Raw genomic sequence first — 27500 nt, 5'->3', positions numbered from 1 at the left:
TCTCTCTCTCACAGCTCTCTCTCTCTCTCTCTCTCTCTCACAGCTCTCTCTCTCTCTCTCTCTCTCTCTCTCTCTCTCTCTCTCTCTCTCTCTCTCTCTCTCTCTCTCTCTCTCTCTCTCTCTCTCTCTCTCTCTCTCTACCAATGTGGCATTTGCAACAGATTGGACTGAGTCCTAAGTTCGGTTGACCTGGCATGAAAGCATGCCATCATCTCCAGAATCTGATTCACTTGATGAAGAATTGTTCACTTGCAGAAGATGAGGACATGTTGAGAATGATTGCCACAGAATACGCGGCCCAGTGGGACACCTTTTAATGTCCTCGAGAGCAGTGCATTCATACTTCAGCCTGTCATAACAATCGTGTTGGATTGGGGACCGTCTTACGAATGAGTTTTGGACTTGACTGATTGTGTCTTGTGTGCATGTGTCCTCCTACATGTTATTCTCATCTTAAACTTTCCTTTGTACAGCATTTCCTGATTACTGCATTTCTACCAGCCTTGAGAAGTTCCACGTGGAAGCAACAGATCCCAGGAGCTTTACCCCGTTTCAATCGGTTCACCAATGCCTGTGTTTCCACAAATGAAAGAGAATCACAGTTGATTGGATGGTCAGCAATAAGGATAGTAACACCCCTGACATCCAAATCAACAGCTGGTGGATCTGCCTGGTACAGCAGCTCAAAGTAATCGGCCCATCAGGCCTTCACTTCAGACGCCTGTGTCAAGAGCCCTCCACCCTCCGCTCTAACTTAAGTGCACCAAGGGACAGGTTTTGTGGAACGCAATGCGCGAATTCCCCTGTTAGCAGGATGAGAATCACATGATCACAGGTGATGCTCTACCCCCTCACATTCCTCGCACACAGGCCTCTTTGTCCACCATCAGTGCACGTACAGTTTTGCGCCTCAGCTCCCTGAATATCTCAGCTCTGCCATTAAGCCTGGTCCTGTGACTCTGGTCAATGGTATCCAGTGTCCCTTGAGAGACAAAATTCTTCTTCGCCCTCCGGTGAGTTCAGCGACATCCACCGGGAACATCAAGGATCGTGGTCTTGAAGGCACTCCACAACTCCTCAGGATTCTCCAAAGCACTTCGACCCCCCCAAATCCCCATTCAGCCTGCTCGCAAACTCCTCAGCTACCCTCTCATCCTTGAGCTTTCCAACATCCAGCCAAGGCGAGGATGGTACCATTCTCCCGGATTGAAGGTGCAACTTCAGAGTTACTACAACAAGCCTGTGGTCAGTATTGAGGAACTGAGCACTCCGGTTGACCCTGCTGTTCTGGATCATCCTCCAGCAACCATCAACGAGCACATGGTCAATATCCTTTGCTGCACCACCAGCGTTGGAATACCAAGTCCAGCGATGAGCCTGTGGGTGCTGAAATCATGAACCAGCCACCCTAAGTCCATGACTTTTTTTTTTTTTTTTTTTTTTTTTTTTTTTTGTATACCTTGGTCGAGGCTCGTATGAGAGCTAACACACAACTCACAGCAAGGAGGCATGAGACAAGAGGGGCGGGAGTGGAAGGGACAAAACATTGGGGAACAGACACAGGTGAACTGTGGAAGGGAGAGGGATGGGGATGGGACGGGGAACATGGCGAGGGGAAGATGGACATTAAAGGGACTTTCAGGAAGGAAAGCAGGAGAATTGAAGGAAGTGGGCTTGGGTGGATTATCGGGGTAGAAAAGATCGAGGATTTGGATGGGGGAAGATAAGAGGTGGTGGTGAACAGCTGTTTTGAAAGCCTGAAGGGAAGAATGGGAAAGAATAGAGTGAGGAAGTTTATTCCAAAGGCGGGAAAAAGAGGAATGAAAGAGTGAAGATGAGCAGTGATTCGTGATTTTGGTAGTTTTACCAGAAGGGGGTTGTTGGCGGACCTTGAGCGCCCTGTGGAAATGTGTTTGGGACAAATCGCAGAGAGAGCAGGGGGGCAAGGCTGGAGAGGAGTCGGTAGAAGACAGAAAGACCACCGACCAACCTGCGGTGATTGAGTGAGAGGCCCAAAGACTCAGCTTCATTGCGGGAGATGCCAATGATCTTAAAAGCCCTGGTTTCGACAGCGTGAAGTCGAGAAAGGTGGGAGGCAGGAGCACCAGCCCAGAGGGGAGAGCAGTACTCCATCAGGCTACGGACAAAAGCTTTGTAAGTGGTCAGGAGCTCAAGAGGGCCGAGGAAGGACTTTGCACGACGGAGGATTCCCAGTCGGCGACTGGCTTGTGAGGGAAGGTTGGAAATGTGACTGTCCCAGGAAAGGTCATGGCAGATAGTGAGACCCAGAAGCTTGAAAGAAAAGACTTCTTCCAGAGGATTGTTGAGAAAGTGGATGGTCGCGTTTTGTAAACGGTCCTTTCGAAGAGACATAGTGAGAGTGTGAGATTTGTCTGGATTGAAAGACATGTTCCACGTGTTGGACCAGTTTGTGATTTTATCCAGATCTGCAGTGAGCGAAGAAGCTGCTGCTTGCCGGTCTGAGGGATGACAGATGGTACGGCAGAGGGTTGAGTCATCGGCAAAGAGAAATAGAGGATTTTCCAGAGAGTCCGAGAGATCATTGATGAAAACCAGAAAAAGAACAGGGCCCAGAACGCTACCTTGAGGAACTCCAGCCTGCACAGGAAGAGGGGATGAAAGAACTCCATTTAGGGCCACACGTTGACTGCGACAGGAGAGGAAGTCTGCGAGCCATGAGTGGAGATGGCCTTGAATACCATGGGCAGAGAGTTTGGTGAGTAGGGCAGGGTGCCAGACTGTGTCAAAAGCACGTGATATGTCCAGGGATACGGCTCGGATTTCCTGTCTGGCATTGAGGACCTCCATCCATTGATGGGAGAGCAGTAGCAGCATATCTAGGGTAGAGTGACCTGGTCTGAAACCAAATTGATGATTGGAAATCAAGCCATTGGAGAAGAGGAAGGATTTCATGTCTGAAGCGATGATGGATTCCATAACCTTGCTGATGATTGGGAGAAGGCTGATTGGTCTATAGTTACAGGGATCTGTTTTTGCACCTTTTTTATGCAGGGCAGTGATGTTAGCAGATTTCCAAGCAGATGGCAGATGACCTTGGGAAAATGAGAGGGTGAATAGAACAGAGAGAGGGTGAGCAAGAGCAGAAGAGCAGGCTTTGAGGACACGTGGGCTGATGCCGTCTGGACCGGTTGCAGAATCTGACTCGAGGTTTGAAAGCAAGCTCTCCACCTTGTCAGGAGAAAAGGATACAGAGTCCAGGGACAGTTGGGTGCGACTGGGTAAAGTGGGTAGAGATAGTGATGGGTTTGGGACACAAGATTTAGCTGCAAACACCGAGTTTAGACATTCAGCTTTATCACGTGTGGAATCAGCAGTGCGGCCATTTGAGGTAAGGGAGGGGATGGAGGGGGAACATACACCAGAAACAGATTTGATTAAACGCCACCAGGATTTTGAGGAGGGAGAGAGGTTTGAGAGTTCAGACTTGAGATGAGAAAGATGTTGTTTTCTGGCTCTCCTGAGGGTAGCTACACACTTGTTCCGAGCTTTGTGGAAAGAACTGAGATTGCCCTCAGTTGGGTTTGCTTTCCATGAGGCAAAGGCAAGTTGTTTCAGGACAACTGCCTCGCCACAAGCTTCAGTAAACCAAGGGCGGGAGGAAGGGTAAGACAACTGAACACGAGAGGGGATAAATCTGTGCATGAGGGAGAGCAAGTTTCTTTGAAAGAATTCCCAGGATGAGTTGATGTTTGAGAAAGTAGTGATAGGAGACCAGTCTGTAAGTTTGATGGCTGCTCGGAGACCCTGCCAGTCGGCTTGAGTGAAATGCCAGACTCGACGGCGGTGAGGTGGTTCTCTGATAACAGCCAGAGAGATGTCCACTTTGACAAGGACGTGGTCAGAAGAACCAATTGGAGCGAAGGAAGAGCAGCAGATATTGTCAGGGAAATTTGTCAAAATCAGATCCAGAAGAGATGGAGTACCATTGGTTGAGATCCGGGTCGGGAAGTTGACCGATTGAGTCAGTCCCAATGAGTCACAGAAAGCTTTTGCTGATGTCCCATGGCAGGTGAGAGAGGTACCCACACCTAGCCAACTGGCGTGATGACAATTGAAGTCGCCACATAAGAGGAAGAGAGAGTTTGGATGAGAAGATAGAAGATGGTCCATGTTTTCGGAGAGTGAGGTGTAGATGGAGTGAGGTGTAGACTTCTTGTCTCACTTCGGAGAGTGAGGTTTAGACTTCTTGCAAAGTCAAGGAACTTGATGCTATTCTGGTTCACAGTTACAGACCCATGGGGACCAACACATGTATTGTAACCATCCCTATCAGTTCCAGTCAATGCATTGAAATCCCCCAAGACGAGAAGTGTATCTCGCCTGGGGCACTGATCAACCACAGACTCGAGCATGGCATAGAATGTGTTCTTCATGGTGAGATCACTTCGCTCAGTCAGAGCATATACAGAGACTAGAGAAATGACATCAAGGAGTAACAAATCCTCAGTTTCATAATACGCTCGTTAACTGGTGTTACCTCAATTACCATTGGAGTCAGCTTTTTGGACACAGCTACAGCAACTCCTTGGGCATGGTAACCATCAGAGCGCCCACACCAAGAGTAGGTGTAACCACCTGCCATGATCTCGCCACTATCCAGTCTCCGAACGTCAGAAAGTGCTGCAATACCGATGTCCAAACACTGGAGCTCAGATGATAACAGAGACAGGTGATCATCCTCTCTTGGGGATGGAACATTCCAGGCACCCACCCGAAGGGACCATCTCAGGTTAACCCAAGGAGACCGCCGTCTGGTGGACGACACCTCAGCATCGCTCCGGCACACACTACCACAATCTGACTCGGGGAAAGTTACCCCGTGTTTTTCATCTTCTCATCAAAGAGTGGGGGTCCCGAAGTCTTTGCCCCATTCCTGTTATCCGGTGAGCTGCCCTGATGGCAGTGGACATCGTGTATCTAGACTTTAAGAAGGCATTTGATAAAGTACCACATCGGAGGTTGTTAGCCAAGTTAAGGGCTTGTGGAGTGGTTGGTCATGTCGCTAATTGGATTGCAAACTGGCTTCATGATTGGAAGCAAAGACTGGCTGTGAGTTGGAAGATGTCTTGCTGGAAGGATGTCAGTAGCTGGGTGCCTCAGGGATCAGTTCTCGGGCCATTATTATTCACAATTTACATCAACGATTTGGATAGTACGGTGAAGAGTCGGGTTTCCAAATTTGCAGATGACACCAAGCTTGAAAGTAAGGTGTATAGCAGAAGGGGTGGTGATCAGACTCAGGAAATTATTGATACCTGCATGAATTGGGCAAAAGATTGGCAGATGCAATTTAACCTGAGCAAGTGGAAGGTGCTGGTGATGGGAAAGAACAATGAAAATAGAGATTACAGGATGCAAGGGGTAATTTTGGAGCATCTCACACAGGAGAAGGATCGAGGGGTGGTAATAGATATGGGACGCAAGTTGGCAGCCCAGTGCCAGGCAGCTATAGGTAAAGCAAATCGTGTTTTAGGTTGTATTCGGAGGAGGATCATTTATGAATCAAAAGAGGTGGTGTTAACATTGTTTAGGAATTTAGTGAGGGCCACGTCTGGGATATTGTGTGCTGTTCTGGTCACCACAGTTCTGGAAGGAGGTAGATGCCATCGAGAGGGTTCAGCGCATGGCTACTCGATTGATTCTGGGCCGAGCTCGACTCAGCTATGAGGAGCGGCTGAAGGAGACAGGGCTTTATACACCAGAAAGGAGGCGGTTACGAGGGGATATGATAGAGATGTTTAAGATAATGAAGGGTATAGACATAAGTGCAGAATAATTATTTAACAGAGTAGACAGTGATCGGACCAGGGACATAGCCTGAGAGTAAAGGAAAGGAGAGTAAAGACGGTTGTAAGGCAATGGAGTTTTACTCAGAGAGTTTTACTTTTACTTTTACTGCCTTTTTGGCTGCTGGTTGCATCATTGGTTATGGGCACGGCTATGCCGCTGATGCAGTGCCCCTATTGCCAGTATACTGGTGCTGATTCAGCCGTTTTCGGAAGGATGACAGGCTGAGTCAACCCCCTGGTGTTAATTCAGTGGACAACTGGGCTCGAACTGAGGACCCTAGGATCCCAAGCCACCACCCGAACCGTGAAGCCAATAACACGCTTAGAGAGTAGTTAATGCATGGAATCATCTCCTTGGAAAGGTAGTGGCAGCAGAAACAGTGGAAAGTTTAAATTGGAATTAGAGAGGTACCTGGAAGTTTTGGAGATAGAGGTCTCTAAAGGATGTTGGAAGGACTTTTAGGTAGCTTGAGCATTGATGGGTGATTGTGTGCACGTGTACAGAATGCTGTTTGTAGGTGTCTCATCAAGGGGTATTGTGTGGTTGATGTTTTTTTTTTTGTTTTTTTTTTACCCAAGACTGTCTGCACACCATGCCCTCTCCCCTGGAAAAATATAATACTCCAAAAAAGCAATAATTTTTTTTTGCATTTTTCTTAATTTGATGTGGTACAAGCTTAATGGGCCGAATGGTCTCCAACTGCATCTAATTTCCTTGTGTTTCCTCTCACTTTCAAGGCTGATTTATTTGCTGATGACTCCACCCTCATCCTTCTTTCAGACAGGCAGCAACCTTCTCCCTGTCTTCAGACCTTGGCAAGATCACAAACTGGTCAAACACTTGGATTATGTATTTAACCCTAAGAAATCCTACAAACTCAGTCTCCGTCTCTGTCTGCCTGTCTCTCTCTCTCTCTCTCTCTCTCTCTCTCTCTCTCTCTCTCTCTCTCTCTCTCTCTCTCTCTCTCTCTCTCTCTCTCTCTCTCTCTCTCTCTCTCTGTCTCTCTCTCTGTCTCTGTCTCTGTCTCTGTCTCTGTCTCTGTCTCTGTCTCTGTCTCTGTCTCTGTCTCTGTCTCTGTCTCTGTCTCTGTCTCTGTCTCTCTCTCTCTCTCTCTCTGTCTCTGTCTCTGTCTCTGTCTCTGTCTCTGTCTCTGTCTCTGTCTCTGTCTCTGTCTCTGTCTCTGTCTCTGTCTCTGTCTCTGTCTCTCTCTGTCTCTGTCTCTGTCTCTGTCTCTCTGTCTCTGTCTCTCTGTCTCTGTCTCTCTGTCTCTCTGTCTCTCTGTCTCTCTGTCTCTCTGTCTCTCTGTCTCTCTGTCTCTCTGTCTCTCTGTCTCTCTGTCTCTCTGTCTCTCTGTCTCTCTGTCTCTCTGTCTCTCTGTCTCTCTGTCTCTGTCTAAAAGGACCATACTGCATACCCTCCCATATCCTTTCTCAACACCACTCTCAAAGCACTTCAGTCATTCAAACTCTTGGGTCTCACTCTCAGCTACGATCTCTCTTGGCAAAGTCACATTTCAAAGTTGATCTCTAAAGCCAGATGCTGACTGGGCATCCTCCGTCATGCAAACTCCTTCCTTGGCACACCTGAACTCCAATCCACCTACATGGCTTTCATCCACAGCCTGATGGAGTACTGCTCTCCCCTCTGGGCGGGCTCCTCTGTCTCACATCTTGCTCAGTTTGATGCTATGGAAACCAAGGCCTTCAAGATTATTGTAATCTTCCCATGATGAAGCTGATTCTGTGCGTCTATCACTTCGTCATCGCTGCCAAGTCGGTGGTCTCCGTCTTTTAACGCCTCCCTTCTGGTCTTGCACCCTCTGCTTTGTCCATGCTTTGTTTCCCCCCCCCGCCCCCAGGGTTATTCAAGGCACACACGGTCCACCATCAACCCCCTTCTGGTCAGGTCAGGTCAGGTATGGGAGCATGTGCCAGAACAGCACGTCGCTGCGTCCACTTTCCGCCGGTACTCCAGGGGCCTCCGTCTGGCCATCCCCCAGGCAGATGCCAGGCCCATCCCCATCTCCTTGAGATGATGGTCAACCTGTTGCAACCATGAGGCACGTGGTCGACCCACTGGCCTCCTCCACTCATGAGACTCCCTCGCTGAGAGAATCTGGTGAGAAGGATCAGAGTCAGGAAAACGAGCCACATGTCCATACAGCCGCAACTGACGCTCACGGACTATGCAGGTAACAAATCTCATCCGAGTCTCTCTCAGCAACCGCTCGTTGGACACAAAATCCGACCAGCGATAGCCAAGGATTCTCCGAAGAGACCTGGTACCAAAGGAATTAAGTCTCCGTCTCAGATCCTTGGTCAGAGTCCAAGTCTCGCACCCATAGAGCAAGACTGGAAGTACCAAGGACCTGAAGACTCGGACTTTCGTCCTCCCGCACAGGTACCGGCAGCGCCACACCCCATGATCCATTGAATCCATGACTCCCCAGGCCCGACCCAGACGTCTATTGACCTCTGACTCGCAGCCAGCAGAGACATGAATATCACTGCCAAGGTAAGTGAATCTCTCCACGACCTCAACATCCTCACCACAAACAGACACAGACAGGACAGCAGCATCCAATATGTCACCGAAAGCCTGGATCTTAGTTTTGACCCAAGAAACCCGTAATCCCAACGGCTCCGACTCCTCATTCAGCACCTCGAGGGCCCCCAAGAGGATGTCTAAAGTCTCCGCAAAGATGACTGCATCATCTGCAAAGTCAAGGTCCAAGATCTTGACATTCCCAAATGACGCACCGCAACTTGATCTCTCCGACATCCTCCATAGTCAAGTCCATACAAGTGCTGAAAAGTGTGGGGGCAAGTACGCATCCCTGACGAACTCCAGTAACAACTGGAAATAAGTCAGAGATGGTACCACCACACTTCACAGCACTCTCAGTACCAGAGTAGAGTTCAGACATCAGATCGATCAGTTTTGGTGGCACCCCACGAAGACCAAGAATCCTCCAGAGGACATCCCGATTCACTGAATCGAACGCTTTACAGAGATCAACATAGGCTGCAAGCAGCCCCTGCCGAAACTCTCGTCTGCATTCGGTGAGGACACTAAGTGCAAGGATATGGTCAATCGTTGACCTCTTTGGTGTAAAGCCTGACTGCTCTGGACACTGGTGCTCAAGCAGATGGTGGCGAACCCTATCGAGAATTATCCGAGCAAAGACCTTGCCCGGCACTGAGAGCAGCGTCACCCCTCGGTAGTTGTTGCAGTCTTGGCGATCACCCTTCCCTTTCCAGAGAGGGACAACAAGGCCCCTCTTCCAGTCAGTTGGGATGATGCCTGTGTTCCAGGCAGAGCACAAAACTGCATGCAACGACACGAGTGCAGCATTTCCACCAGCCTTGAGAAGTTCGGCATGGATGCCACAGATCCCTGGAGCTTTTCCCCGTTTCAACTGGTTCACCGCAGCCCGTGTTTCCACAAGCGTAGGTGGACCACAGTTGATTCGAGGGTCAGCAGCAGGGATTGTAACACCCTTGACGTCCAACTCGACAGTTGGGGGATCAGCCTGGTACAACCGCTCAAAGTCACCGGCCCAGCGGGCCTTCACTTCAGACTCCTCTGTCAAGAGCCTACCACTCTCTGCTCGAACTGTCGTGCTCCGAGGGATGGGCTTGGATGAACGTAATGCGCGAATTCCCCTGTAAGCGGGACGAGAATCACCTGTCCACAGGTGATGCTCTACCCCCTCACAGATTCCTCGCACATAGGCCTCCTTGTCCACCCTCAGTGCACGTACAGTTTTACGCCTCAGCTCCCTGAACAGCTCAGCTCTGCCATTCAGCCTGGCCCTGCGACTCTGGTCAATGGTATCCAGTGTCCCTTGAGAGACAAAATTCTTCTTTGCCCCGCGGTGAGCTCCAAGGCATCCACCGGCAACATCAACATCAACCTTCTGGTGAAACCACATAAATCCAGTATCACTGCTCACCTCCACTCATTTGCTCCTGTTTTTCTCCACCTGTATAACCAACTTTCACATCATCTCTTCAATCTCATTCTTCTGTCCAGGTCTTCAAGACAGCTGTTCACCACCACCTCAGATCTTCCCCAATCTAAAACCATGATCTTTTCTGCCCTCGTTAACCTTCAAACACAGCCTTAATGCACCTTCAGATGCAGCCATGTGATTTTTGCCTGCTTTTCAAATAATCATAAAACTGAAATTTGAACCTGCCAATGCCCATCATATCCTTAGGTCACTCGTTTATCTTTGTTTACATAAATTCCTCTGATACATCACTAACTTTGCTCACTCCAATACATCTCACCAAGGATAATTGTTGCCTCATGCATGAAACCTGAGGCCAGAGCTAAAAGAAGAACAAAGCTATCATGAAAATCTTCTTTCTGGGTTAAGGATAAACCTTTCTTGATGTGGTATCGCTTGCATCTAAAAGAGTACGTAATTTCCATTCACACATTTCCTTTCCACACAGCCCGTCACTCAAGCTATCACAATATGTCCTTCCCTGGCCTCTCCTGCAGGTGCTGAGAACAACAGTTCAGACACAGAGAGTGCTCCTTCTCCGCCGGTTACTTGCACCACCGCAACCAATGAAACTGCCACTGCAGAAGCACTCGAGTCATCTGAGCTGCAAGACCATGCCACACCTGAGGTTGGTTTCTTCATGCTTTGGAGGATGAGCATCAATAATGTTTCCTGTGAATAGAAGTCCTGATATTCCACGTTTTTTGTGTTCTTATAAGTTTGCTCCACAGCTCAATTGAGGGCATTTGGGATCTAAGGACTTGAGATTATACTCCAGCTGGCTTGTTTTGACTCGCTAGCATCATATTGGGGTGCATCTAATTTGTGTTCGTTAGAAATGTGGAGTTTCTTTGGACCGTATGTAATCACCTCTCTGATTACCACAGTCTGAGGAAGTCAAGGTGGAAACGGCGATCGAACCCATCCAGAGCCCGCCCAGGGAGACCCACCAGCAAGAGGATAAACCTGTTAAATGTCCGGTGCAAGAGCGGCAGGAAGCAGAGATTCCTGCAAGCTACATGCTGATGAGAAACAGTCCTGTAACCCCACAGGAGGCCGATGAGCAGCCCGTGGCATCAGTGGCAAGTCACGATTCCAGTGCAACGTGCAGTGCAGATGAAGGGGAAGAAACACGTGGCGGGTGAGTAACTTGTCTTGTGGAAGATGCAACTCTCTTGTGCAATTTAATATGCAACCATTGTGCGTGACCCTTGCCCAAGTGGATGGGAATTGGCTGGGGTGGGGTAAGTTAAGAGGTTTATCACAAAAAAGATTGTCCTCCCTGACCTTGAAGTGAAACTCCACGTCGGTGTTCGTTAATTTCCATGTGCTTTATATCCATTGACACACATATTTTTCCCCATTGGTGGATGAGTTTCCTGATGCCATTGGAATGGAAGTCGTGTTTCAGCTGTGAAAGTTTTTGAAAAAGGAAAACCTTTTGGACTTCCCCTTTGTATGTTTGGCATGATTATGGAAAAGCATAAAGTGATGGCATTCATTGTGATGGATGGGTCAAAACTTGGACACTGAGACCTTCCCATAGGTTTTTTAAAGTATTATTATTATTATTTTTATTTTTTAACCACAGCACAAAGTGAGGAACATGTCAGCAGTTTTTGCTACAAATGATAGCACAATAGGTACAGCACTTAACTTTGATGTGTTCAGGCCCTTATCATTGCATATTATTGCAGGGTACTTTCTCCAAAGCCGAAGCTACCCAGTCCACATGATGTCCAGCTTGTCTCACCACCACTCCGGGTTGCACCACTGGACCTGCAGCAACTAAAGCAGCGCAGCACGAGCATTCCCCACATGGTGCGGCCTGCTCTTTTCAGTATAGCAGTTACATACTCTCCAAATGCAACCTTCATCCAACTTCCTTACTTGTGCATCCTTTCACTTCCACCACCTCTTTTTTTTTTACGATGTATGCATTTGCACTTCACACCACCAACTTGCTCAGTAATTAATGAAATGTGTTGGTTTTGAAATGAAAACTCTCCTTACATTGTGAGTTTTTCTTTAACGCAGTTTGTTTCTAAGTCTCGTGACGGAGCTTCAACGACGAGGACAACAACATTAGGAGACTAAATTGCATTTTTCCATGAATTTCAACGTCAATACAATTAAAGGAATGTACAACACAGTATATAGGATATTGCATTTGAACCTGGGATCTCAACAGCATGAGCTTTGTGCTCAGATGGGATCACCAAACAAGACCATCGTTCGTCAGTTGAGGCTAAAACACGACTTTCTGTTGAATGAAGTATGTGAGACATGTCCTGAATTGGACAATAATGGTTACGTTTTAATGTTTGGATGTTGTTTTTGTTTTTTGAAGTTATTGTACAATTACTCTAACCACAAAAATGAACACGATGCATTTGCCACTTTTTCACACCTCTCACTCCCCTGCCTCAACCCACCCCCACCAACCATCCTTCCCATTTCATGCCTCTCGCCGTTTTGCGTTCAACCTTCCCCTTCCTCTGGTTTCGGAATTTTTGTTGATGTGATATAAACGTGCACAAAAGCATTAAGCCAGATTCTTCTTTTGACGTTTTATATCATGTTTATGTTTTGTTCACAAGCATCCAGGGTGGGAGAAATAATATCCTGAGAGCTCGAGAGGTGTTTCGTCTATACTCAGCAACCATAAATGATTCTGCTCTTTGCATGCACCAAATATGTGCATGTGCGCGCGCGTGCACACACACACACACACACACACACACACGTACGTCACATGATATGAAACATGTTCCTGCAGATGTATGGTCCGAGTCCACCTTGCTCTGATGCCTTCAGCATACTTCAGCAGCAAATAAAGGCCGTGGCATCGGAGGGTGTAGTGGTCGTTGCCGGTTCAGAGGGACACGGAGACCAGGCAGCCACACCAAAAGGGCCCAATGGAATGGCTCTGCCCAAGAAAGAAAGCACCGATGTGGAGCCACGATCCAGCCCGCTTGTATTCGGCAACAGTCCTTCTGGAGTGAACGGTGTGTGTGCTGATCGCTCTCGGCACAGTTCAGAATGGGCTTATTCTGCTCTGCATTTGCTAAGCGTTATTGGCAAACAACCACTAACCTCCCAACCCCTTACAAAGTCTCACTTGTTGACTTGATAAAGTCCGATTTAAAGAAAACGCATATATTTTGTAATTACTTTTATGTTGTTACGAATTCCTGAGTTTAACTGCTAGTACATATTAAGCATCAGCACAGTGTTTCCTGCTTACAATGTGAGCGGATTTGGAAATGTGCGCTTGCTTTGGACTACGTTAAAGCACAATAATTTCAAGGCCTCATGTTTGATTCCAGCAGTTTCCATCCCATCTTAATTTATGCTTTGTGCTGGACTCTGCCTTGATCTCAGCAGTTTATTAAAGCCTGGTGTGATGCATCAACCAGAATTCCTGAAGTAACACAACAGAAAACATGGGTACAATCCAGGGCTGATAATGAGAGCTATCGAATGATTATGGTTAATTGTGAACTGTGTCTCTTCTTGTCTTTGACAATCAAACGAAGTGCCCCGTTTGGTGCTCCCATGAACCAATCTGCCAGCTTGCAATTTGGCACTTCCCTAACGAATTGGTGCTCGAGGTGGTGTCTGTGTGGGTTAGACTTCCCAAGGATCTCTGTGACGCGTGGGTTTCACTTTTACGGGTTGCATTCTGTTATTTGCTCCTAGTACCATTGGGATGGCAAGTTGGATCGACCGGCTCGTTACCAAGCGCCAGTAGCGTAATCACCACCGTGTTATCCAGACCTTGCCAATTTGTCGGACAAGCTGCGGCTCTATCAAAGTGTGGGCAGGTTAGGGAAGAGAGCGGAGTCGAATCCTGCGCCACTGGGTTACAAGGCAAGTGTACAAAGCACCCCCTCCTGTTAGCCAGCGCTGCACCAAGCTAATTCGTAATTGATACTTTTTGTGGCTTCATTCAACTTTGTCTTTTTGTTTTTTTTAACCACCCACCTAACAGGTCGTGTTCCCACCTACTCTGGTTACTCTGAGCTCACTCCAGTTCCTGCACTGCCCACACACCTTTCCCCTACATTGCAACCAGCATTGCGTGAGACTGGAAAGAATGCAGATTCACACCGCCAACCCTTGCTACCAGGTGAATTTGTTCACTTGTGTGTCTGCTGATCTCCCACAAAGGAAGAGGACATCTTTGCTGGTGTTTGAATTATGCATCATGGAAAATGCCCTCCACCCCTCACCCCCCCCCCGGCCCCCCGTTTTTTTCTTCAGGCCTACAGCCAGCTCCACATTTGCTTGAGACGACACGGCAGGGCACATCACGACCGTGCCGCCTTGGCAGCATGCCTGGCCCTCCGCCACTCATCCCATCGGGGAAACCCACTGCTCTGCCCGACAAGCCCACAGTCATCATGGGAGGCAGCTGCATTATGCAGGTGAACGCTTCTGTGCCTTGTGCTTCCTCATTCTCTGGCTTAGACATGTCAAAAAGAACATCTAATCCAGGATTTGATCCAGTGCTGTCTGAATTATTAGGCAAACACTTCTACCATGACACAAATATTCACCTTACCTCTAACATTGTATAGAAAGGAGCCTTTGTCATTATTCTTTCTTCTGTTGAGTGAGTTTGTTGGTTAATTATTTAACTTCTATTTCCTCAGACTCCATTGTACATTATAACATGCTTTGTTGTACCTGCATTGTCTGCTTTTGGCATGGCATTCGGAGAAAACGTTACTCAATTGGAATGCGCTTCATGCAAACTGTTGTATAAAGTGTTTGAATTATGTTTTGTTTGCATGGATGTCTTGTATATTATACACTTTACAAGTTTAGGATGTGTGTTAAAAAGGGGAAAACATTACAGCCAGAAGAAATAGTATTTGAATTTGAGCTGAAAACTCTTGTCATTTTTTTTTACTCGGCCTAAGGCCCATGGGGAAGAGCCTTCTCATAAATCACCCACGCACGTGCAGACAGAGACATATACTTCAATGTACCTGACATTCTTAAATATCAGACAAACACAGCTGGTGACCCTGAGGGAAGTGGCATCATTTAGGTGGGACACACAGTGCTAGTGACGTCATTTTGTGACGTCACTTTTCTCTTTGTACTTTTTCACTTTTATTTTTTTCCAGGGCAATTAAGTAGACATTTCTTCACCCGTTCCCCCCCCCCCCCCAACCACTCTCTTTCCACACCCGCATGGGCTGCCAATCCATGGGATACCAACCTATGGGGATCTGTTGCTCTATCCTTTAAATGCTGAGTGTCAAACAAGGAAGCAGCAAGTACCATTTCAAAATAATTATTTTTGATATGTCTAGGCCAGGGTCAGAATCGACATTTTGTTGCTGTGGACTGTAAGCCGAATGACGTTTCACTCTTTTAGGTGTTGCCTGTTGCAGTGTTCTCCATAAAACACAGCAACCAGTAGTTTATGTCCACTTACCTGAACGGGCTGGTTGCCTGCTGGGTTTTTTTTTTGATTTTGAAAACAAAATAAGAATAAAAACCAAATCTACATTTTGTTTGGAATGATCTATTGCTTCATATCACTGTTGCTTGCATACCTCCATATATGCTGTTGACCAATTGCACAAATGTAGCTAATCAGGCTGTGTACACCCAACTCGGTTCTGTGCTGGTGTTAACCCACACGCATGAAGCAAAAAGCAGGATTAAGGAATTGGTTCACTTTGTCTATGTGTCTACAAATGTCAGTTTATGATCGAGGAACAACTTAATTTTAATCGAATGTAATATTTTGAACACAAATCGGAACATGAACCTGCAGTTTAGCAATACTTTGGCTTTGAATTTGTCCCAATTGTGCATGTGTACAGAGGAGTGAGATAAATTTTTTGTGCAGTCTGGCATTCAAACAAAATTGAAAATCATTTCAAATGGGAAACGTGCTGTTTTTAAGGACGTCATAAAGGACACAAACAACAGGCACGAAGAACCAATGTACGTGTTAGATAAGGTGGTGTAAAAGACGCTGCATAAACAACGGTAAACTCTCGAAAAAAAAACATTTTTCTGACAGCTTTTAAAATCTTAATTTTCCTGGAATTGAATTATGTATTTGAACCATGCAAGAACACAAATCGCCTTTTTGGCACTTTCAAAACCCTTTGATTTATCAGTACTTTGACAAAATATTACAGCATGTTACGTCGTCACGACCAATCAAATTTGCTGCTCGCAAACCCAGCCTATGCCATTGTTTCTCAAGACGGTGCAGGGGTAAGATGTTCTATGAACTTTCTAGTTTGTTTGTTTGTTGTCGGGAATCACTCGCTCTCAATTTTGAATGATGGTAAGATAGATGATGCAACTCAGAAAACTGAGTTTAGCGGAAGCTCTCTCTGAAAAAAAGCTCAATAAAGCGAGAAAATCAGGATATTGTTGCGAATTTGGAATTCGATTGCACACAACATACAGGTTCCTTTAGTCAGCTATATCGATAAGTGCTTGTTCCCAAGATAGCTCACCTTCCATTGTTTAAATGTTCAGAAATCTATTATATGCGCTGCGGATCGATTTAATAGTTAGGGAACGAACAATGGAGACATCCCTCCCCCTCTTCTGCGAAGAGGAAGAAGAACCCTGCCGTCCCATGATTGATGATGTCAACAACTCCCTCCCACCCGTGGTTAAGCGGGGGATGGAGCACGAGGGCATGAGTCATGAGTCATGCTAGGAGCGGGGGAAGGGCGGAAGAGGATAAGGAAGAGATCCTTTCTTTGTTCGTGTGCTGAGTTGGAGAAGGGAGTTGAGGGTAGTCGTTCAGCAGACCTTCAGATCCTGTTTGGCTTGGGTTAGGGTTGAGGCCTTCAGAAGCTTTTTGCTTCGACTGGCTCAGTGAGCTTCGGCTGAGGCCTGGCTTGGGAGTTGGCTTTTTGGAGGCTTTTTGCTTTGGTGGTTCAGTGAGCTTCGGCTTCTGCTTGGATCGGGAGAGCTTTTTGCTTTGAGCTGCTTTGTTTTGGAAGGAAGTTGAGCCAGTTGCTCAGCTCGAGCTGCGAATGGTGGCTGCTGCTGCTGCTGCTGCTGCTTCTTATTCTTATTCTTCTTATTCTTCTTCTTCCTCGAGCTCTTTGTTCTCCATTTTGGTTCCCGGCTTGGTGCGACTCATCGGCCTCTTCTTGGAGGTGGTTCCTCAGGGAAGCGACGCATCGGCGCCTCGTCTCACCAGCACGTGTTGAGAAGCGCGGGAGGATTCGCGGGAGCTCAGGAAGGATCGCGGCTCACGGCGATTGGGTCCAGCTCGCTCTCGCTGGAGCCCGGGTCCGAACAACTTGAAGACCACACGAGGTGGAGAGGTTCGAGATAGGCTCTGGGTTTCAGCTCACCTATCCTCCGAGCTGGAGCTCGTTATTAAAGGCCTCAACCACCATTTATTGGGTGTGTGTGTGCGTACGTGTGTCCGTGGGCCCGTCTAATAAGTAGGAAATTGTTAAGTGCTTTGTGTGCTGTAAATGCTTGCATCGCATTTCGTATAGTCGGAATAGTTCTGCTCTTACGTGCTTCCCTAGTTCCCCATTATTATTAATAAATACCCCAATTGTTAAATGTTTTCAGCTCGTCGCGTCGATTCTTTCATTGATTGAGCATTTCGTGTGTTGGGAGTTCGAAAGCTGTTGGTTTTCCGTAAAAGGGGGACATTTGGACTTACGGTTCTCGGCGATTAAGCCGTTCGGAATCGCGTACGAGACAGGCTCGCCTCGGCGGTTTGTTCCATACGAAATCTGTCGAGGGTGGAATACCCCGGAAGTTGGATCACGTGGGTATTTAGGTACATTGAAGATTGGCAATCGACCCTACCCCACGTGATCTGCCGATTGGTGTATTTCGGTTCTTGTACAAGGACCCGTTGCTCGGACTTATTCGGGCGGCGATCTATATTCCGGGCGATCGGTCGGGCTGACTCGACTTGCGGCTCCGTCAGAGCGGTCGGTTGGCAGCCGACCCCTGGCCCGTAACATTTTGGTTGTCAGGAGTGGAGATACGAACCCCTCCGCCTCCGCAGCAAAATTCACGGACTCGAATCAGGGGTATACGGAGCAAACCCCCCCCCCCCACCCCCGTGTCCCCAAATTACGAGCGTTATAAATTTTATTCCCAGCATGCAAAATGTTCAGCCAAGGCGAGTTAAGCAGGTGGGTAGTGAGGTGGATGTGGAGTTAATGGAACCAGAGGCCCAGGACGAGATCACCATGCAGGACTCCGTTATGTAGGTTGATTATTCCCCGCAAATAAATGCAGAGTCCGGAATGGGTGCCGTGACTGTGGCGGCGGATGAACGCCCCCCACGTGCGAATCCGCCCATGGATCGGATGATGGAAATGTGTATGCGGATGATGCAAGAGATTATAAACGATTTGCGAACCCAACGGGGTGAAAGGCAGCATATGGGGCGAGGACTCCAGGCGGGCAGAATGGCGATTGCGCGCGACGAAGCGCGGACGGTGAAGTGCAAAATGGTGGCGCCACGTGGCGGAGAAATCGAATCAACGGAAGGGAATGTAGAAGGTGTCTGGTCCGCGATGGAGGTGGGCAAGAAGGACGTGACAGGCGAAATAATGACGGTCGGACAGGGGGTGAAAGAAATTAAAAAAGAAAGACAAGAACAATTAAAAAAGAAAGCAAGGTTGAAATACGCAGAGATAGTGAAGGAAGAACGAATGAAACAGGAAAAGGAAATCAACAAAATGAAGGAAACAATGAGATGGGAGAATGAAGAACGTGAGAGACGGTGGGGTAGAAAAGACAAACAATACGAGTTTGAAATTAACCAACTCAAGGAAACAGCAAAATTTGAGTCCACGGAGATGGAAAAGCTCCGGAAAGAAAATGAACAACTAAAGAGGCTCAGAGAGAAAGAACAACTCAAATGGGAAGGAAAATGGAGCGAGGAAGAAATGGAAATAGTGGACGAGGAGACGGAGACTGGAAAGCACGCATTGTGTGAGTGAAACCCCGTGTGCAAGTGTTATGGTGTGTGTAAGCGATTTCCCCGTGTGTGAGTGAAACCCCGTGTATGGAAGAAGCACGATGCGTGAGTGAAAAGTTGTTTAAGTGAGAAGCGCCGTGTGTGAAAGAAATCGTGTGTGTGAAAGAAATCGCGTGTGTGAGGTTGCTGTATGAAAGAGAAATGGTGGTTGGTATGCGAGGGCACAAGCGCGTGTCCCAGTGTCATGGTGGAGTGTGTGAGCGTCAGGGCACGTGAGAATTTGCGCGTGAGAGTGTGACAAAGACGGTGCCTGACGAGGGACAAAGGCCATGTAGCAGCCGTAGTGGTTTTGAGGACCGTGCCGGATTGGCACAGCAGCGCGCACGGGGTCCATGCCATGCTTCGCACGAGGCCGCCACGTGCGCGCCTGCGTGAGTGAAATCCGGTCCGGAAACGCACGCGGTGGATGTTAGCCAATCCCGCGGATGGACAGAAGGTAGGCTGGATTGTGAATTTGGACCGGATGGGTTCTCCACGCGAGCGTGTTTGTAAAGCTCTGACGAGTAGAGCACATGTGTTCGCGTGGGGAACCCTTCGAAACGCGAGGGTTGCTTGGGATGCGCAGGGTGACGTGGCTGCATGGTTGGAATCCGACAGGAGGGGAAATCCCTGCCGGATGGTACCGTCCTAGGAGGGACGAGGTGAGCGAAGCGCGAGCAGCTGCCATGACGTCACGGGGAAAGAGCGCAGGTTGCGAGTTGCCGTGCTGGTGTGCGCATGAAAAAAAAAGCAAGCCTCGCCACTTCGAGTGGACACGAGCCCCAGGCAGGGGGTGGAAGACCCCCCCTGTTAGGGGGATGGGTTAGCGATAGTTAGACCGGCTTCATGGGGACATGGGTCGTTCCTCATGGAGCCCGTGGAATGGATTAGGTAGAGGGATTTCAGTTTAGATTTAGGAAATGGGAATTTTTTTTGGATTTTTGGAGACATGGACAGACTGGAAATGTGTAGTGGAGACGTAGCTTCGCTACGTAGAGTAATTGGAATGTGCATTGATGTAAGGGATGACGATTGACGAGGGAGCACGAGTTAGTCAGGGGATTTAGTTAGAACGATGGCAATATAGAGTGTTGGTGTGAGTTGTGAAATGGAACGTGTGTGAGGAATGAGTGTGGGACAGCGGCTCAAGTATGTGAGTTGTGGTCTGCATGGTGCGATGACTGATTGGGGGGTAGGAGTGATTCCCACCCAAGTGACCCCGGGGTCAGTTCAATGTTAGCTGGTGGGTTATTCAAATTTATGAAAAGGAGGTCGTTTTTTTGGTGTCGAGAGAAGGCACGAAACCCGTTTGGAGGGGTGCAAGAGTTCATGGACCGGCTCGGAGCGTAGCTGTGGAAAGGTGAGTTTTGTTTAGTGGGCACCCCAGGTACCGGACTAGTCGGCCAGAGTAGGCCAAGGGCCCAAGAGGGGCCGGGATAGTGTAGTGGGCACGGGCGACCCGTCGGAAACGGGACCCGTAGCGCCAGAATGCCACGGGGGCAGTGTAGTGGGCACGGGCGACCCTCAGAAAGGGACCCGGGGCATCAACACGCCACGTGGGCATCGGAGGGGGGCAATGCCAGAGAGGGCATCCCCCCGCGTTCACAGGAAACAGGCTCGGAGGCAGCCTGCAGGCCTGGGGGTGCCATGGTTAGAGTTCGGCAGAGGGGGAGCCCCTGCCAGTTGAGCCACACTGCTCAGCCAGGAAATTGTGCGAGGGCACAAATGAAAATTTGAGGGCGAGGCCCAAATTTATAATGGCGACCAACACAGATGACGGGAGTCATGGTTTTTAGAACCGATAGTTTAAAAGTGTGAGGCGTTTTGGAAAGCCCCGGGGTAGTTTCAGGTTAATGAATGTTCGGGTAGATAGGAGATGTACCCCTTCGCACCATCCATCCCTTCGCTCGTTGTAGGCCGCTGGACTCACCTTGGTAGATCGCTGAACTCTGAGGAGGCCATTCTGAGGCTTTGTTGGGCCTCGAGACAGGACGCTAGTCTCTCCCTATTCTCCTCCAGAGAGGGAACGTAGGGGTTGGGAGTAGGCTAGGTGGACATGATAGGCCAGCCGGACAATGACGATAAAGGGGTGAGGGAAACGATTATAAAAGGGAAATAAAAATAATAAAAATAAAGATGGGCTAAATTTTGTTGTGTTTTGTGGCAAATTAAGGGAGTGGGTATGGACAGAGACAGGCAAAGGCGATAGAGTTGGGGGAGACAGTAGGCTCGGTCCGAGTCCGCCTTCAGAGCGGCCGGCACAACCGCACTCCCTCCAGACCTGATGGAACCACACCTGAGGCCGGCCAGCTTCATTGCCGGCCTGTTGTGCTGCAGCCGCCTGTCATGCATGGGCTTACCTTGCCATGCCTAGTTGCCTGCCTCTGCCATGACCCCATGCTTGCTGGCCCTTGGTTGTGTTTGCCCCTGTGTCCATCCATCACCATGTGCGCCAGGAACATCCAGTTTTGCAAGGACTGCCCTGCAGGCAGCCCGTGCATCCATCATGCTCATTTGTGTCTTGCGACCATCTCCATCCATTCCCCTGCATCAATGAACTTTGAAATGACTTTTGCCTCTCCCCTTTCACAGATCACAAGTCCTGGGCCATGGTTAATTAATGGATAAGTTGAGTGAAAATTGTAAATACGTGGAACCTCACCTGCATGTTTGTATTAGCGCCAGCAATTTTAGTTAAGTTGTCCGAATGAGTCTGTGAGAGTTTGTTTAGTTAGTTACGCAGCGCATTAGGTTATTTTTTTTGGAACATTTATAAAGAAATGTCGCACTCAGGGATCCAAAGGTAGAACGTAATCAGGGAAAACTTACACATACTGGTCACACGAAAATTTGACGACTCGGGGCGAGTCTGTAAAAAGGGGAGGGGGTAGTGTTACAAATTTGGAATTCGATTGCACACAACATACAGGTTCCTTTAGTCAGCTATGTCGATAAGTGCTTGCTCCCTGGAGAGCTCACCTTCCATTGCTTAAATGTTCAGAAATCTATCAGATGCGCTGCGGATCGATTTAATATTTAGGGAACGAGCAATGGAGACATCCCTCCCCCTTTTCTGCGAAGAGGAAGAAGAACCCTGCCGTCCCGTGATTCATGATGTCAACAACTCCCTCCCACCCGTGGTTGTGCGGGGGATGGAGCATGAGGGCATGAGTCATGAGTCACGCCGGGAGCGGGGGAAGGGCGGAAGAGGATAAGGAAGAGATCCTTTCTTTGTTTGTGTGCTGAGTTGGAGAAGGGAGTTGAGGGTAGTCGTTCAGCAGACCTTCGGGTCCTGTTTGGCTTGGGTTAGGGTTGAGGCCTTCGGAAGCTTTTTGCTTTGACTGGCTCAGTGAGCTTCGGCTGTGGCCTGGCTCGGGAGGAAGATTTTTGGAGGCTTTTTGCTTTGGTGGTTCAGTGAGCTTCGGCTTCTGCTTGGCTCGGGAGAGCTTTTTGCTTCGTGCTGCTTTGTTTTGGGAGGAAGTTGAGCCAGTTGCTCGGCTCGAGCTGCGAATGGTGGTTGCTGCTTCTTCTTCTTCTTCTTCTTCTTCTTCTTCTGCTTCTTCTTCTTCTGCTTCTTCTTCTTCTGCTTCTTCTTCTGCTTCTTCTTCTTCTGCTTCTTCTTCTTCTGCTTCTTCTTCTTCTGCTTCTGCTTCTTCTGCTTCTGCTTCTGCTTCTTCTTCTGCTTCTGCTTCTTCTTCGTTCGTGGAGCTCTTTGCTCTCCATTTTGGTTCCCGGCTTGGTGCGACTCATCGGCCTCTTCTTGGAGGTGGTTCCTCGGGGAAGCGACGCATCGGCGCCTCGTCTCTCCAGCACGTATTGAGAAGCGCGGGAGGATTCGCGGGAGCTCGGGAAGGATCGCGGCTCACGACGATTGGGTCCAGCTCGCTCTCGCTGGAGCCCGGATCCGAACAACTTGACGACCACACGAGGTGGAGGTTCGAGATAGGCTCTGGGTTTCAGCTCACCTGTCCTCTGAGCTGGAGCTCGTTATTAAAGGCCTCAGACACCATTTCTTGGGTGTGTGTGCGTACGTGTGTCCGTGGGCCCGTCTAATAAGTAGGAAATTGTTAAGTGCTTTGTGTGCTTTAAATGTTTGCATCGCATTACGTATAGTCGGCATAGTTCTGCTCTTATGTGCTTCCCCAGTTCCCCATTATTATTAATAAATACCCCAATTGTTAAATGTTTTCAGCTCGTCACGTCGATACTTTCATTGATTGAGCATTTCGTGTGTTCGGATTTAGAAAGCCGTTGGTTTGCCGTAAAAGGGGGACATTTGGACCGACGGTTCTCGGCGATTAAGCCGCTCGGAATCGCGCATGGGACAGGCTCGCCTCGGCGGTTTGTTCCGTACGAGATCCATCGAGGGTGGAATACCCCGGTAGTTGGATCACGTGGGTATTTAGGTCCATTGAAGATTGGCAATCGACCCGACCCCACGTGATCTGCCGATTGGCGTATTTCGGTTCTTGTACAAGGACCCGCCGCTCGGACTTTTCCGGGCGGCGATCTATATTCCGGGCGATCGGTCGGGCTGACTCGACTTGCGACTCCGTCAGAGCGGTCGGTTGGCGGCCGACCCCGGCACCGTCACAATATATTAGGTGGAACTGAATTTAAAGGTTACGAAGTTACGAAGGACCCATCAGTACCGTTTCTTAAAATGTGTTAAAGATTTGAAGTCGAACTGTCAAATATAGAAGTAACATCATAATGACATAAATTTGTCATGATCATCATGGTTACCCCTTCATAGCCAAAAATAGTCGTTCACACGTGACGTGCGATAAATCTGGGAAGATGAACTTGTTTTTATAGTATGGGAGCTGCTGAACGAGGCAACAACCGCACTCTGTGATAGCAAGCATTGCGACTGGGTGTCAGAGGATACATACGAAGACCAGATCACTTGCTACTCACACTGTGGGCAGGAATTCTTTCGCCTGATATCAGACTATCGGTTCGGATTCCGACCACGGCACCCACCCTGAAGATGCTGTTTCTGCTCTGCAAACAATGAATGGAGGCCCTCAATATCATTGTCAGTGTGTACCTCTCAATGGGATCCTCTCATCTCCTGCCACTTTGAGACTGGAATGCCCCAAGGTAGTGTCTTGGGCCCAGTCTTTTCCTCTTCGTCAACCATCTTTATGGTTCTCTCGTAACCCTCCATATCTCTTTGCTAATTAATCCTCCCTGTGCCATAACATCCCTTATCCTTCAGAAAGGCATGTAGCAGCCTTTCCTCTCTGTAGATTTGATAGAATCTGAAGCTGCTCCAGCGCTTGGACTATGTCTTTCAACCCTGACAAATCTCACGCTCTCACTCTGTTTCCTTGAAAGGACTGTCTGGCGAACCTTCACATTTACCTCCTTAACTAACCTCTTGAAGAAGTTCATTCACTCAAATTTTTGGACTTCATCATCAGTCATGATATTTCTTGAGCAAACCACATATTCAAACTGGTCTGCAAGGCAAGCCACCAATTAGCCATTAGAGAATTTGTTTTTGTTCTGTTATGTTCTGGTCTGTTCTGTGTTTCAGCTCCGTCTCTGCCTCCCCTTCCCTGAAAAACCTTCTTCGCTCCTCTGGTCTCCTTTGCTCCCTCACCGGGATTGTGAGCACATTCCATTTCTATACTAATGCAATGTGCTTCTCAGTGTGGAGAACCCTGCTTTTCGTTTTCCTTATTTTCCACTAGTGCTGTGTTTGGATTACATTTATTTATTAACAGGGTCGAAAGCTCTTGGACGACCCGTCACACAAATCACACCTGAGTTGTTAAATGATGTCATCTTGGTATTTTAATCGGCATACAATCAAGAATGGAGTATTCGACCAATTTACTGCCTTCTAATTGTTGGGCACGTGTTGATGGAGAATAGTGGGAGAGTTTACTAAGGGTAGCATTTTGGAATTTTGGAATTGATGCAAACTTGAATGATAATCCCAGTGGTTTCCAATGTCATTTTTGAGTTACTTGCTATGTTTTTGTGCTCTTGCCTCTTGGTAACAACATTGGTTTGTGCTCAAAATATCGTCATCCTGTGACTCCATTTCCACTCTTCTTGTTCTGCTAGTCCATGCAAGGCAACCCAGGGTATGGGCATAGTGCAGCGCATGGGCGCCTGGCATTCCCAACAGATCCTGGCAAAACAGCCATGGGCTCAATATCTCTGGGCACCCCTCGGCAAGCCGATGCAAATAAGCACTGTAAGTTGTGTCCTCCCCTCTTCCCCCTCTGCCAGCATGCACACACACACGAACACACATCCCAGGCTGCCATTTTACATGTGTTTACTTCTTGGGATACAGTAAAAGTTGTTTCGTAATTATGTAAACTAACGGTTTCCAATAAGAGTGATGATTCGGTATTCTCCCGATATAACGTAATTATGCTCTTTTCATCTCGTGGGTTAAACAAAAGCGGGGTTAAACAATCGGTTCACTTTGTCTGTCTTGGAAACATCAGTATATGATCGAAGAACAACTTGATTTCAAGTGAATGCTGTATTCTGAACACGAATCGGAAAACAAACCTGGAGTTTTACAGTACTGTACTTTGTCTCTGAATTTGTCCCAATCACACATGTGCAGAGAGGAGTGTGAATTTTTATGCCTCTGCTGACGAAGTCACTGGAGGCATTGTGTTTTTGGGTTGTCTATCCGTACGTCTGTCCATGCTAATTTTCTCTGTTTTCTCTGCAACCGCTTATCCGATTGACACAAAATTTTCACCATTTGTGTTACTACTCATGTAGAATGTTTTAATGATATTTATGATGTGATAAATCATCTGGTGTGGCAGCCATGTTGGAAAAAGGGAAAAACGTTGGACCTCTGTATCTCTGAAACCGCTCCATGGAAAAAAAAAATTGAAACTTGGCAACTCGCAAGTACTCCCCATGGAAGACGTGTGATTTTTTTTTTTTTTTTGATAATGTCATCGGTGGCTTCATTATGACATCATAATTGCATACGTCGAATGCTTTATCCGATCAGTATGAAATTTTTTGAGGGTCATCTTGTGCTAAATTGTGTGGGGGAAAAACGGATGATGTCATCAGTCATGTGGTTTGGCAGCCATGTTTTTCTTGACATAAAAACCTTCACAAATCATCTATCTTCTCCAGAACAGATATATATATATATATATATATATATATATATATATATATATATATATATATATATATATATATATATATATATATATATATATATATATATATATATATATAATATATCAAGGGGAAACTTCACGCACGCGTTCCCCAAGCCTTGGGAATGCCAGGATGTTCACGAATAATTAATAGGTCACATGATCTGTCAGGCAGAATTATTTAATATTTTGAATCTGGGTTCAGGGATTTAAATCAAACTTGGTACAAGTATGTCTTATGATGTAACAATGTGAGAGGAGGCATATCTGGCGATGTCACGACAATGAAGAGTGCCCTTGTTGTTTTACTCTGTCTGTTTGTCTGGCAGTCAAACAATTCAAAATCATTCCAAACAAGAAATTTATTGTTTTTAAGGATGTCATAAAGGACACAAACAATAGGCATGAATAACTAATATAACGTGTTAAATAAGGTGTTGTAAAAAATGCTGCAGCAACGGCAGTAAACTTGCAAAAAAAAAATTTCCCCCTACAAACTTTAAAATCTTTATTTTATTTCAATTGAATTATATAATTGAACACTGTAGAGCATAAATTGCCTTTTCAAAACTCTTCCATTTAGCAGTACTTGGACAAAATAATCTGGCATTTTATGTCATCGCGACCGATCAAAGTTGCTGCTTGCAGACCCTGCCCATGTCCTTGTTTCTCAACACTGTAAGGTCTTCTATGATTTATTTCGCAAGTAATTCGTTTGTAATTTATCTATTTAGTTCAGTTGCATTCTTCAGGATCTGACATATGTCATAAGTGATGGCGTGTTTTATAAACTTTTGCTCTCTCTTCCCATGGCCGGTTCCACCGGCAGCTGTGTCCGTTATCAAACAGGAGCAGCTGTCTCCACGTGGTCAGTCCGATGGCTCACTTTCTCGCTCGGCAGCAGACGTCTCCATTCTCAGAGGTGGGTTCAACCTGTACTGTTGGTATGCTCATTTTTACTCTCCTCCCCGCTTTATCCCAATATATACTGTTTTTGTGCTTCAGTAGCACAGCTGTCTGCTGGGCCTCTGCTGTATGGCTTGCATTTTGTTGTTTTCCCCATGTGCTCCTTGTTACCCTGCGCTCGCGGAGCGAAAAGCAGGGTTAAGCGATTGGTGTCGTATGTCGTACGTCGTACATCGTACGTGTTTGCATTTTGTTAAGAGGGTACATCGAAAACCGTTCATTGGAGGAAATTGAAACTTTACCACATGTAACATGACGATGTGATATAGTGATCACTCTTTTGAGGTCAACATAGGCCAAAGGCCATCATAGGTTAGTTTTATAAAATCCTAAATTTTCATTTGATTGACGAGAAATTTGAAGAGAATTTGCAGGTCAAGACACTGAATACAACTACAACAATTATTTTTGAGGTCAACATAGGCCAAATTTCTAAAATTATCAATTTTCATCCGATTGACTTGAAATTTGAACAGAATTTTCATAAAAATGACCATAATGTTTCACGTGTTCTGTCAGCCATATTGGA

General features: G+C 47.3%; 1 protein-coding gene across 12 annotated transcripts in view; it reads left to right on the top strand.

The window, feature by feature from the left end:
* Positions 1 to 27500, top strand: part of LOC147028432 (nuclear receptor corepressor 1-like) — a 319774-nt gene that overhangs the window by 132039 nt on the left and 160235 nt on the right. For 11 of the 12 annotated variants that reach the window (XM_085878838.1, XM_085878839.1, XM_085878836.1 and 8 more), the window contains 9 exons: positions 10345 to 10475; positions 10735 to 10988; positions 11545 to 11668; positions 12627 to 12855; positions 13550 to 13720; positions 13842 to 13979; positions 14114 to 14277; positions 24924 to 25056; positions 26835 to 26927. In XM_085878838.1, the coding sequence (XP_085734964.1) occupies positions 10345 to 10475; positions 10735 to 10988; positions 11545 to 11668; positions 12627 to 12855; positions 13550 to 13720; positions 13842 to 13979; positions 14114 to 14277; positions 24924 to 25056; positions 26835 to 26927 (1437 nt within the window). The remainder of the gene's footprint in view (positions 1 to 10344; positions 10476 to 10734; positions 10989 to 11544; positions 11669 to 12626; positions 12856 to 13549; positions 13721 to 13841; positions 13980 to 14113; positions 14278 to 24923; positions 25057 to 26834; positions 26928 to 27500) is intronic. The other variant, XM_085878842.1, reaches the window with a different exon arrangement.

This window comes from Eptatretus burgeri, chromosome 4 (assembly GCF_056783735.1).
Source record: "Eptatretus burgeri isolate ZD-2024b chromosome 4, Ebu_testis_v1, whole genome shotgun sequence".
In the NCBI taxonomy this organism is placed as follows: Eukaryota; Metazoa; Chordata; class Myxini; order Myxiniformes; family Myxinidae; genus Eptatretus; species Eptatretus burgeri.
This window is presented reverse-complemented; position numbering and strand designations above follow the sequence as displayed.